This window comes from Apus apus, chromosome 9, assembly GCF_020740795.1.
Source record: "Apus apus isolate bApuApu2 chromosome 9, bApuApu2.pri.cur, whole genome shotgun sequence".
Classification (NCBI taxonomy): domain Eukaryota; kingdom Metazoa; phylum Chordata; class Aves; order Apodiformes; family Apodidae; genus Apus; species Apus apus.
Window position 1 is genome coordinate 12,664,856 of NC_067290.1, and position 12,375 is coordinate 12,677,230.

The 12,375-nt window shown below is 60.9% G+C and overlaps 1 protein-coding gene across 1 annotated transcript; it reads left to right on the forward strand.

The window, feature by feature from the left end:
• Window positions 1-178: 178 nt before the first annotated feature.
• SEMA3G (semaphorin 3G) lies at window positions 179-11,796 on the forward strand. Its single transcript, XM_051627845.1, has 16 exons — window positions 179-278; window positions 3,803-3,963; window positions 4,691-4,753; window positions 6,301-6,420; window positions 7,031-7,121; window positions 7,231-7,347; window positions 7,437-7,579; window positions 7,659-7,773; window positions 7,886-7,955; window positions 8,165-8,309; window positions 8,578-8,809; window positions 8,911-9,002; window positions 9,271-9,312; window positions 9,499-9,724; window positions 9,979-10,118; window positions 10,206-11,796. The coding sequence occupies exons 1-16, from the start codon at window positions 179-181 to the stop codon at window positions 10,662-10,664; spliced, it is 2,316 nt and encodes a 771-aa protein (XP_051483805.1). The 3' UTR covers window positions 10,665-11,796.
• Window positions 11,797-12,375: the final 579 nt, after the last annotated feature.

Below are 12,375 nucleotides of genomic sequence, written 5' to 3' on the forward strand. Positions count from 1 at the left end.
GGGGCCTCCCAAGAGGGATGGGACTGTCCCTTATCGTACGAAACCCCCGCGCATCCCCGCGGGACAGGGGCGGAGGATGGTGGGGCCGGGCCAGGGCGGGCTGGGGCGGGGCGGGGGCGGTCGGATGGCGGCCCCATAAAAGATCGGTGCCACGGGCAGCCCCGGGAGCGGCGGCGGGATGCGGGCGGCCGTGGCGGTGCCGGTGTGGGTGTGCTGGCTGGGGGCTGCGCAGCTGGCGGCGGGGCGCAGCCTGCCCCGGCTCCGCCTGCCCTACCGCGGTGAGCCGGGCCGGGGGCACCTGCTGCGGGATGGGGGAGAGGGTGTGGGGCGATGCCTGCCCACGTAGGGGTGTCCTCAGTGCCCCTCCACGAGGGCCGGGCGGGGGCGGGGGGGGGCCACCGGGAGCCTCGGCTACTGGCGCTGAGTCCCAAGTGCGCGTTTATGGGGTTTTACTGGGGGGGCATCTTGCGCTGGGGGCTCGGTTTGAGCCGGGGTTGGGGTGGGTGGGTTATTGCTTGGCACTCTCTTCTACCCCACGCGGGACGAAGGGGGAGCCTGAGGAGAAGGAGGCGGAGGAAGGAGGGGGTTGAAGACGGGTGACGGGCGGGGGGATGCCCCGGCGGCTCCGCCACTTCCCACAAGGGAGCGTCTCCCACGTGGAATGTGGGGAAACTGAGGCACGGCGCCGTTCCGGCACCGGCATGCTCCGGTGTTTGGGGTGGGTGGGTGCTCCTCGGGGATCTCTGTGGGTGCTCAACATCCCGCCTGCGGGTGGGTGGGAGCCAGGTATTGCCCCCGTTGCCCCAGCAGGTCCCCTGGGTACTGCGGGCACCCTCCGAGTCCCACCGCGCTGGGCTGCGGGAGCTGGGGTGCCAGGGGGGCCCTCGGGGTGCTGCACTTGGTTTTAATTAAAACTCTCCCTGTGATTCTGCTCTGGCTCGCTGCATCCCCTGCTCTGCCAGCTTAATCCACGGGCTGCTTCCAGCCAAACTTGACAGAGGAATCCAGAGCGCCTCAGGCTCCTCCTTCTTGCCTAAAAGCAATGAACCTGCCCTAAAATAAAGCAAAATAAATTGCATAATGTATATCTTCCCTCTTCCTGAAGAGGGGAAAAGGCTGGCGCAGCCCAGCCCCGGGAGCTGCAGAGCACATACCTGTGCCAGGGGAAAGTTTGTGCTTTCCTGCTCTCGTGCTGCCCGGGTTGGGGATCCCCTGGCCCTGGGCACGGGCTGGCTGCACCCTTGGCTCTGTCCTGGGGCAGAGCGTGCGGCCCCAGGAACTCCTTCCCGGGTGAAAGGGGGAAACTGAGGCACGCGGTGGCTCCGCTTACCCTGGGAGGCAGCAGGCACCTGGGATGGCTCCTGCCTCTGCCCCATGGTGGGATCGGTGTCCTCAGGTTGAGCCTGGCAGCAGAGCTGGGAGGTTTGGTATCCCGGCAGAGCCTGGATGTGGGGCTCAGGTCTGGGTCGGCATCTGATCCGCTCCAGCCTGAAGTCCGGCCGTGCCGTTCCCCAGGTGCAAGGGGCTCCCAGGGGCTGGGCGGGCTCCCGGCCTCCCGCAGGGACGGAGCAGCCTTTTGAAGCTGCTTTTTTTTTTTTTTCCCCCCCCTTTTTTTTTTTTCCTTCTTAAGCTGATTATTCTGTTCCTCTTCCAAATTGGAAACAGAAACTGAAATTTCCCATGAAACAAATTCTGCCACCGCCTTCTCCCTGGGGGGTAGAAAAAGAAAATGAACATTTCAATTAAAACCATTAGAAGTCTCTGCAATGAAAACTGGGCAAGCTGAAGCTGCTTGTGCTCAGCTTGTTGGTTGGGGTGGTGCATGGCTGGTGGCTCTGGCTGTGGGGTGATGTTTGGGGGGCCAGAGGGGAAGGTGTTGTGCTGTGAGTGAAGGGGTGGCAGAGCCCCAGCTCTCCCTCTCCCTTCAAGATGCTCTTTTCCTTCTGCTTTGTCTTCCAGAAGAGGGGAAAGAGCATTTTGCTGCTGCGTGCGCCAGCAGCAGCACAGCCCAGTGTCTCTTGAGCTCTCTGTTCTCTCCCCAAGGGTCCCCATGCTACTGGAGTGGTGCTTGGGGGGTGGCTTCTATGGGACCCCCACCCTGGTGGTAAAGCAGTGGTGGAAATGGATGGAGCATGGCAGGGTGCTCCTCCCTGAGGAGATGAAGCCAGGGAAGGGGAAGGCTCCCTGAGCTGGTGTAACCTGAGGCGAAGGAGGAATTTGTCAGGGCTGGGTGAGAGGAGGAAGCCTTGCTTGAAACAATAAAAGTAGCCCAATGACTTTGCCAATGTTATTCTGAGCTGGGAAAATATTATTGCAGGGCAAGAATTGAAGGAGACAACGGTGTTTTCCCGGGCGGGACCTGGTGATATGGGAGGACCTGCGATGCTGGGAGGGCACAGGGAGGGGGGTACCCTCGGGGAGATGGGGCTGGAGGTGGCCCTGGTGCCAGCTCTGTTGGTGCTTTATCCTTCCATGTCACCAGAATCACCAGTTTGGGCACTGGGACTGTCCTTGAATGACTTGGCGGGGATGGGAACTGTGTGTGATGGGGTGAAGGTGGCTGTCCCAGCCCTGGAGATAGATCCTGTCTCTCTTACAGATCCCAGAAGAGGCATGTCCCACCAGGACAGGGATATTGTTCCACTGGCCCCCTCCTTGCTGGAGCTGACAAATGTCCTCCCATCAAGAGCAAAGCTTGGAACCCCAGTGTCCAGGGCTGCTGGCAGCTGGGCTTGTCCCAGTGCCACTTCCTCTCCCATGGGGACATGGGGGACGCATGAGCTGGGGGTTTTGTTAGGGTCAGCAGCAGTGGCTGGCAGCCATCACCGGCAGAGGGTGTCTGGGGACATGGCTGCCCTTATCAATGGGGCTTTGTCTTCCTCTTCCTCCGCCCAGAGGTTGGGCTGGGTTCGGGTGGGTGCTGGGATGGGGTTTCAGAGCCTGGTGAAGCTGAGCCACTCCCTCTTGCCCTCTCCCTCTGCGGCAGCTGGGTGGGCGCCACTGTGACGGGGTTTTCGGCTTGCTGACCCTGAAAGTAATTTCCCACTGGGAGCCAGTCATGCCACTGCCCCCGCAGCGATGTCACTGTGAGGGTCCCCTTGGCATCCTGTGGGATTTGAGCTTGAACCTGTTTTGGGAGCTTTGACCATCAGACCATGTTGTTTTGAGTGCCGGGAGGTGATGTCTGCCACAGGGATGCAGTGTCCCTGTGCTGGTGCCATTCCTCATGCACTGTCCCCATGCTGTGGTGGGGAGGAAGCCTCCCTGACAGTAGGGTCTGATGGCAGGAGGCTTTGTGTGGCTGGTTTCCCCATGCCTGCAATTGCTGGGTGCCTGCAATTGTGTCCCAGGTTGGCACTTACGGAGTGAAGAACCCTCTTTCTCCCTGTGATGGGTGCCCGGAGGCAGGGAACCCATAGGGCACCCCTCTCCATTATTCCTTGCCATGATGCCCCTTTGCTGCAGCATTTTCTGACAGCTGGGCCCCAGCTGGGGGGACCCCAGGAGTGTGAGAGGACACTTAGGTGTGGGACATTATCCATCACTTTTCTCTCCTGTCCTCACAGTGGGAGACAGCTTGGGGCAGTGGGGCTGAACTGTTCCAGCAGGGTGAGCTGTGTGCTGGCATCCGGGGGACCCCGGTGTCTGCAGCAGATGGAGGGATGTGGGGGGACCAGGACATCCCCTTGGCTTAAGGCAAGTGCCCATGGCTGGAAGGGGCATTTGAGGCAAACAGTGCTTCTGACACGCTGCAGGTCTTTGGGGAGGGATGGCTTCTCATGATGGTCCCCTCCCCCGGCAGAGCTTTTGGGCACCAACCGCTCTGCCCTCTTCTTCGGCCAGCGAGGCTTCCTGGGCTTCCGCTCCCTCTACCTGGATGAGTACCGAGACCGGCTCTTCGTCGGGGGGAAGGATGTGCTCTATTCCCTGCTCCTGGACAGGGCCAATGTGGATACCAAGGAGGTGAGCTGGGTCCTGCTGAGCACCCTGAGGCCTCCACTGATACCGTGACCCCCTGTGCACCCTTTGCTCCTACAAGCAGAGGAGCTGCCATTGGGAGAGTGAGTGTTCCCCATCCCCACCTGGCCACCCCCTTCACAGGCCAAATATACAGCTGAATGCCTTCAGAGTCATGGAGATACAAGCATCCATCATAGCAGTGAGCTGTGCCAGGGCTCAGCTGGCATAGCCCCCAGACTCTCCTGGCTCCTTGGTGGGAAAGGTGACAGACCAGAGCAATGATGCTGAGCAGTGGTTTCCCTCCTCCTTCATCCTCTGCATTATGACTTCTTGTTTTTCAAACGTGGCTCTGGGCTGTTTCAAGCTGAAGAAAGTGAAGAAGGAAATGAAGTGCCCCCTCGATGTGCTGGGTCACTGCGATGGGGTCAAGGGCTTGTGTACCCAAGCTGCCCTTGTTCTGAGAGCTGCTGAAGGCTGTGGGGGACTCTGGCTGTTCCCCAACACCCTTTCCCCACACCACCCACAAGCGTGACACCTTCCAGGCCAGTTCCACCCAGCCCAGTTGCAGGCTGTGACTGTTGGGGTCCATCTCCCCAGGAGGAAGGGTCCTGCTCCAAGTCCCAGGGCTGGAGCTCTGGGCTTCAGGGAGTTGTTGGTGCCTCTCTCCATCCCCATGGTGATGGAGAGATTAGGGATGTGTATTTTCAAGTCTGGGTCTTTTGTGTTTCAGATCTACTGGCCACCCCTCCCTGGGCAGACAGAGGAGTGTTTTCGGAAGGGGAAGGACCCAGGGGTGAGTCTCATGCCATGTGTGCTCTGCTTCAAGCTGGGGGAGGTCCCCTTGTGCCCTGGTGCCAGCTGGCTCCCCCTGCACTTGGGCTGTGCTGTGTTGTCCCGTCAGGGATGGCTCCATGGGGCTTGGTAATGCTGGATCAGAGTAAGAGATCATCCCAGTGCATGAGGGAAACTGAGTCAGGGAGTTGATGACCAAGCCTGGCCATGGGAGAAGCTTGTGCCAGGTTCTGGGAATCTCGTCTGTGGGGCTCAGCTAGGCCCCATGGCTGCAGGGCAGAGCCAGCGTGTCCCAAACATGGCTGTAGCCGGCGGGCAGTGATAGCAGGGCTGGAGGGAACCACAAACCCTGTGCAGTGCTCAGGACCTCAGTGGCACGGGCTGGCCTCTCCTGGTCACCCCCTGATGGAGGGTTCAGTGACCTCACTCCCCAAACCTTACCCCTCTGCATTCCCCCTGCCCCGATATGAAACAGGACAGGCAGGGAAAGAGTCCCCAAGGCTCCCCCAGCCCAGACTAATTACTCCCTGGAGTCCCTGTCGCACTCTGTGTGTTTATTTTACAAGCTCTCACCGAAAGATCCAAGCCAGGGCAGGCTCAGTTTTTTATTTTCTTCAACTTGTTTTGGTTTGTTGAACTTACTATTTTAGAGGCTCTTTGAAAAGGGAAAATAAACAGCAGGGAGGCTGGGAACCCCTGGGGCAGCTCATTGGAGGTGTTTCCAGCAGACAAAGGGCATCATGTCACACTGGGGGGATGAGGGGGGACAGGCAGGGCTGGCGCTGGTCAGGACGAGCTCCTGAGGTAATGGTGGTGATGTTCACCATTAGCTGGGCATTAGGATGGGAGGATGGGAAGGATGGAAGCCTTTTCCAGTAGGAACTGCCAGGAAAGACCGTGCAAGGTCAGAGGTGGCAGGTCTCCAGCCCTAGGGGTGTCACCGCTGCTGGTCTCAGTAGAAGGGGCAATCCCAGATAGTAGCAGTGGGGGCTGTCCTGGAGGCAGCTGAGGATGCCTGTGGGTATCCGTCTCCAGCTCCCACGTTTCCTCCCTTTGTTTCATCCTTGGCTAAGCAGTAACACAATGGGGAAGGAAGTCCCTGCATCTGGTCACATCCTGGGCGCCGGGCAGAGGAGGGTGCCCAGGGCTTAGTGGCTGAGTGTGGGAGCTGCTGCTGGGAGCTTGCTGGGTGGGTGCTGTGCCCCCCTGGCTGGTGCGGGCTGTGTGATGGGGTGAGCACACAGGTGCTGGTGGGCAGGGGGTGCCCAAGTGCAAGCTGGATCAGGTGTGGTTCCCCCAGCAATGCTCTTGATGGCAGGAGCCCCATCCTTTTGCAATGGGCTGGGGTGCACCCCAATGAAGTCCATGCAGGCCCTGCTGGTGGGTGCAAGCTGCCACCTTGCAGCTCTGGCACTGGGGTGAAGGCTGGATGCAGCCCAGTGAGCCAGGACCGGGGCTTGCCCATTGCTGTGGGATTCCCCAGGGGGCTGATGGTGAGCAAAGCACTGAGCCCTCCACAAACCTTCCCCTCCACTGCTGTCCCCCCAGACTGACTGTGCCAACTACATCCGTGTGCTGCACCCCTACAACCGGACACATTTGCTGGCCTGTGGGACAGGCGCCTTCCACCCCATCTGCGCCTTCATCTATGTGGGGCACCGTGGTGAGGTAGGGAAGCACCCTGGTGGGGTGTCCAGCCGGAGCATCCTTGGCAGGGCACCTAAGCAGGTTGATTCCTGCCTTCTGCTTCCTTCCTGGGGGGCTTTGGGATTCCATGGAGATGGCGGGTGTGCTGTTTGCTCCATGCTGATATTGGGTTAGGGCAGGAACCCACTCAACCCCCTCCCTGGCTCCCCCACTTTTCTGGCCTGGCATCACCTCTCCAGGGGCTTGTGTCCTGCCAGGGGCTGTGGTGTGGGTGGCATTTCCTTCTCTCCCAGCCTGCTGCTCATAAATCAGGGTAGGGGTGGGAAGGCAGGGTCCTCATTCCTCCTTCACAGCCTGGCACCATGCAGGCAGCAGGAGCCGTACCCATATCTTTGTGCCTCTGGCCAGGCTGATGGGTGAACAACGGGGCTGGTGGGTCCCTCTGGGTGCTGTGTACAAGACTTGCCTCAAAAAGCCATGGATCCAGCTTCCAGATGGTCCCTTTGGGAGCACTGGGGCTGCAGATGCTTGCTGGGCAGGGACCAGCACCAGCCACTGCACACCCAGGCACAGCCCTGGAGCACGGCTGGGAGCTCACCTGCCTGTTCCCTGCCTGCTCCTCCTTGCCCAGCACACCTTCAGCCTGGATCCTGCCAGCGTGGAGACCGGCCGGGGCAGGTGCCCACACGAGCCCAGCCACGCTTTCACCAGCACTGTCATTGGTGGGTTGTCTTCTTGGGGAACCAAGAGCCCTTGGGGTGCTGGGACCAGGGATGGTCCCTGTGCCAGCTGGGTTTGTCTCTCAGCCCCACCGCGGGGTGTCTTTGCCAGGTGGGGAGCTGTACACCGGCCTCACCGCAGATTTCCTGGGCCGTGATCCCGGCATCTTCCGCAGCACAGGGACCCGCTCGGCCCTGCGCACTGAGGTGGACCAGCGCTTACTCAATGGTAACGGCTCCCCCTGCCCCTCTGTGCCTGTCCAGAGGTGGTGACTCTACCCTCTCATCCCACCTGGTGTGGCTGGCTCTTGCTCGCAGACCCTAAATTCGTGGCAGCCCACTTGATCCCAGACAATGGCGACCAGGACAATGACAAAGCCTATTTCTTCTTCACGGAGAAGGTGGTGGAGGCGGACAGCAAGGAGCACACCATTGTCAGCCGGGTGGCACGGGTCTGCGTGGTGAGATGCTGGTGTGGACTGCGGGCAGCAGGGATGTGCCAAGTCATAGCAGTGGCCCTGATGCTCCCTGTCCCTGCAGAATGATGCTGGAGGACAGAGGGTGCTGGTCAACAAGTGGAGTACCTTCAACAAAGCTCGGCTGGTGTGCTCTGTCCCTGGCCCTGGTGGCATTGACACTCACTTTGATGAGCTGGGTAAGGGTTGCATGGAGTTGAGGACCTCACCAGGACTGTCCCATGATTGGTGGCTTTGGGAAGCTCCTGGGTTTCCAAGAGAAACCCCAAGGCTTGGGTGTCTCATCCCCAGAGGATGTCTTCTTGCTGAGGACAAAGGATGGGAAGAGCCCAGAGATCTACGCCCTCTTCAGCACTGTCAGGTGGGTGGTCCAGCCCCATTCTCTGGGGACATCCAGCTGCAGCCACTCATGACCTGCCCCATCACTATCATTGTGTGGCTTCTGACTGTTCCCCAACCTTCACCTGCTCTGCCCTGGGCTGCATGGAGACACTGGTGCTCCCATGCCCCCCAGTGATGCTGCCAGTGCTGAGTGTGGCTCTGCTCACCTCATTCACTGTCCCCTTTCAGCCATGTCTTCCAGGGCTCTGCCGTCTGTGTGTACCGCATGGCTGACATCCGGGAGGTCTTCAATGGTCCCTTTGCCCACCGGGAGAGCCCCCACCACCAGTGGGGTGCCTACGAAGGCAGGGTGCCCTACCCACGGCCAGGCGTGGTGAGCAACTGCCTGGACCTCCAGGTTCCCTGAGCTCCTCCCATTGCTCTTCCAGGGGGAGTGATGGGGTGAGAAACCTTTGGGATGGGCTTCCTTATGGGATCCACCCTGGGATTTCTGGGGAATAAGGTCTGCCAAAGGGCCGGAGAAGATGGAGCCCAAACTGGAAGGCAGGGAGGGACCTAAACCATCTCTGCAGGATGATGGAGGGGGACAGAGGGATGGGTGCTGGAGTAGCTGGGCTGATGGTCTCCTCCTGTCCTCAAAGTGTCCCAGCAAGACGACCAACCAGCCCCGGAGGCAGTACAGCACCACCAAGGACTTCCCCGATGAGGTGCTGCACTTCGCCCGCGCTCACCCCCTCATGTACAAGCCCGTGTACCCCCGGCACCACCGGCCCCTCCTAGTGAAGACCGACCTTCCCCATCGCTTGCGCCAGCTCGTGGTGGATCGGGTGGAGGCTGAGGATGGGCAGCATGATGTCCTCTTCCTTGGGACTGGTGAGGGGCAGAAGCAGCATGTAGGAAGGAGCCCCGGTGCTGGGGATACCAGTGGGCACAGCACTGGGGTGCTCACACCTCCATCCTCCTTCTCCCCACAGATGCTGGCTCGGTGCTGAAGGTGGTGGTCTCACAGAAGACAAGCTCGGCCATGGCTGAGGAAGTCATCCTGGAGGAGCTTCAGGTTTTTAAGGTGCCATTTTTCTGCCCTGCATATGAGGGAGGGTGCAGCAGGGTAGGCTCTGTCTGGGGACACACTTGGGGAGGGAGACTCTGGGCTGTCACCACACTGTTGGGCATGGGGAGGTCTCAGAACTCTGAGGGCAGAGAACGGCTGGGGGTGCTTTCACCTTCCCAAAAAACATTCCTGGTGCCTCCCCAAAGCGTTGGCAGCTCTGAATGAGCTGAGCTCTCCACGGTGAGGTTTCCCCCAGCCTCACGCTCGCTTGCCTCCCCTGCAGGTGCCTGTGCCCATCACCCAGATGGAGATCTCTGTCAAGCGTGTGAGTATGGACACAGCTCGTCCACAGGCCTGGGGACAGGGCAGGTGACCAGGAGGGGCTGAGCTGCTGTCATCAGCCTCTCAAAGCCTGCGAGGGGGTGTGGGGAGGGTTGGGTCCTGGCTGGGGACACTGGGCACCATGCCTGCAGGGGCTGCCAGCATCCCCATCTTGGTGCTGTTCCCCCAGCAAACACTCTTTGTGGGCTCCAGCCTGGCGGTGGCCCAGGTACGGCTGCACCGGTGTGAGACCTACGGCACAGCCTGTGCCGAGTGCTGCCTGGCCAGGGACCCCTACTGCACCTGGGACGGCACCGCCTGCACCCAGTACCCGCCCTCCGGCAAGCGCCGCCATCGCCGCCAGGACGTCCACCATGGCAACCCTGTCCACCAGTGTCTGGACCAGAACCTGACTGGTGAGAGACTGGGGAAGGTGCTGAAGGGGCTGGGGGGCTTCCATCGCCCATCCACAGAGGTGGGCTGGGGCACCCTGGTCTCCTTGTCCCATAGACCAAAGGTGGCCCAAGAGAAGGTAGGTGCTGCTGGGGCTTCGGTCTGTCCCTGGAGAGAGGGGGACTGAAGCCACACCATGTCCTGGTGGGGCTGACAGCCAGGTGTGTGGAAGCTTGCCTCTGCCCTCCCTGTCAGCCCATGTCTGTCTTCACCCCAGTGGATGATTTTGAGAACGTTGAGGAGAAAGTGCTGTACGGGGCGGAGGACAACAGCACCTTCCTGGAGTGCACGCCTCGGTCCCCGCAGGCCAGTGTGCAGTGGTTTGTCCAGAGGCCCCCTGATGAGCAGCGGGATGAGGTGAGCTCTCCCTGTTCCTGTCTTCCTCCCCAGGAGGGATGGGGGGGCTGGACCCAGACCCCCCACAAACCTGGTGGTGGCCAACAGGTGAAGACGGATGAGCGGGTCCTGCAGACGGAGCAAGGGCTGCTCTTCCGCAGGCTGCACCCCCACGATGCTGGGGTCTACTACTGCAAGACGCTGGAGCACGGCTTCACCCAGACCGTGGCCAAGACAGCCCTGAAGGTGGTCACCAGGGAGCAGCTGGCACACAGCCTCCCCAGGGAGCGAGGGGATGAGCCCTCACGCCTGCCTTGCCCTGAGCCCCGGCTGGCGCCGCAGGTTCCCAAAACCTGGTTCAAGGACATCATGCACCTCCTCAGCTCCCAAAACCTGCGGCGGGTGGAGCAGTACTGCTCCCACCTCTGGGGCCGCCCCTACCACCGCAAGAGCAAGCTGGCCCAAAGCAAGCACACCCTGGCCAGCGTGGAGGTGGGCAAGAAGGGACGGGTGGCCAAACCCCACGGCGAGAGGAACCGCCTGCCCCGGCAAGCACCAGCCACTTAGAGAGGGCAGGGTAATGGATGTGGGGTGGCCACAGGGGACTCCTGTCCTGGCTGGTGGCTTGCAGCAGTGCCAGCCCTGTCCCTCTTCCCCCCTCAGCTGCAGTGGACACAATGCCAGGGCCGGGCAGGTCCCTGTCACCCTCAGTGGCCACCATGCCACCTCCAAAACAGGCAGGGCAGTGGGGTGCTTCAGCCCCCAGCTCTTGCTGGGTGCAGGGCCACAGTCCCTGGGGTGGGCTGGGGCACAGTAGTGCAGTGACACTGCTGTGCCACCTCCCCAGGGGCTGCCTGGCTTTCTCTGCAAATAAAGGGGTCGAGCATGGTGCCCATGGGGAGCAGCTGATGGCTCCAGGCTCTTTCCATGCCAGCATGGAGCCTGAGGACGATGATGCCTGCTCTCACGGGGGGAACATGTCACCCCAAAAAGCCTTCATGCCCAGGATGATCCCTGTAATCTGCTGTGCCTGAGGAACCAGAGCTGTGCCACCCAGGACATGTCCTGGGGGACAGGGGCCCCTCCAGCCTTCCCTGTGGCCCCAGGACAGGCTCAGTGGTGCCAGCCCATGTCTGGGCACAGCTCTGCCCCCCAGCCATGGACCCAGGGCTGGGCAGGGCTGGAAAGGAAAACTGTGGCAGGTTAGACCTGTTCCTGGGTAAACACGGGAGAGGCACTGATGCCACCACTGATGCCAACGCTGTCACTATGCCCAGGCAGGAGCATTGACAAACAGAAGAAGGTGGCCCCAGCACAGTCTGGCGGGGGGGGGGGGCTGCACCCCAGCCTGGGTGTGTTTCTGGTGGCTCCGTGGGGCGGGGCTGGACGAGGCTGGTTTGGGAGGGCCTTCCTAGACAGAGGAGCTGGGGGGTGGGTGGATGGAGAGACCCTGCAGGCTGCTGGCACCATCCCAGGCTGCCAGCAAGGTGCTCGCTTGCTTTCCTCACCCGACATGAGCTCACTGACCTCCCCCAGTCAGCCTGGGGTGATAAGAATCTCCCCCTTCCTGAGGTAAGGCAGCCCCACACAATGGTGTGAACCACAGCCCTGCTGGGACAGGCATTGTTCGAAGGCAGAGGAACGGGAAAGAAAAACAAATTAAAAAAAATAATTAAAGCCCCTAAATAGCTCACACAAAGCCAGGTCGTGATATCATCGCTCCTGTCTGTGTGTGTGTTTGTGCTGCAGCAGCAGAGCACCAGGGCTGGCTGCAGGGCCTGTGGTGGGAGCAAAGTCCACCAGCAGCACTGCTGGGTCCCAGGCACGCCTGCCTCCCACCTCTCCTGCAAACCCTGGGTGCCTGCATGAAGTGTCTCCTGGAACAAGAGAGCTGTGCTGGGGCTGGCGGGCCAGGACACGTCCTGCAGGGAGGGGAGTGGAGCTGGCAGCACTCATTGACAGGCCAGGCTGGAGCCAAGCACATGGATTTGGTTAATCACAGGCCTGGGGGGCTCAGGAGAATGATAAGCAACAAGTAGGGACAAGGAGGGATGTGGCTGTAAAGCCAGAGATCAGAGACAGCAAAGTCTGACTCCTCAGGGCCTGGACTGGATGGCTCTGAAGTTCCTGCACTGAGCCATGATGCTGAAATGTCTGTGCCCCACAGCCCCTGAGTGACCCCCTGAGCTCAGCACAGCAGGGGCTGGGCTGCCTATCCCAGGGGAGGCAGAGAGGGGGTCCCAGGGCCTCTGTAGGACCTGGCCCCAAGGTGAGGTGC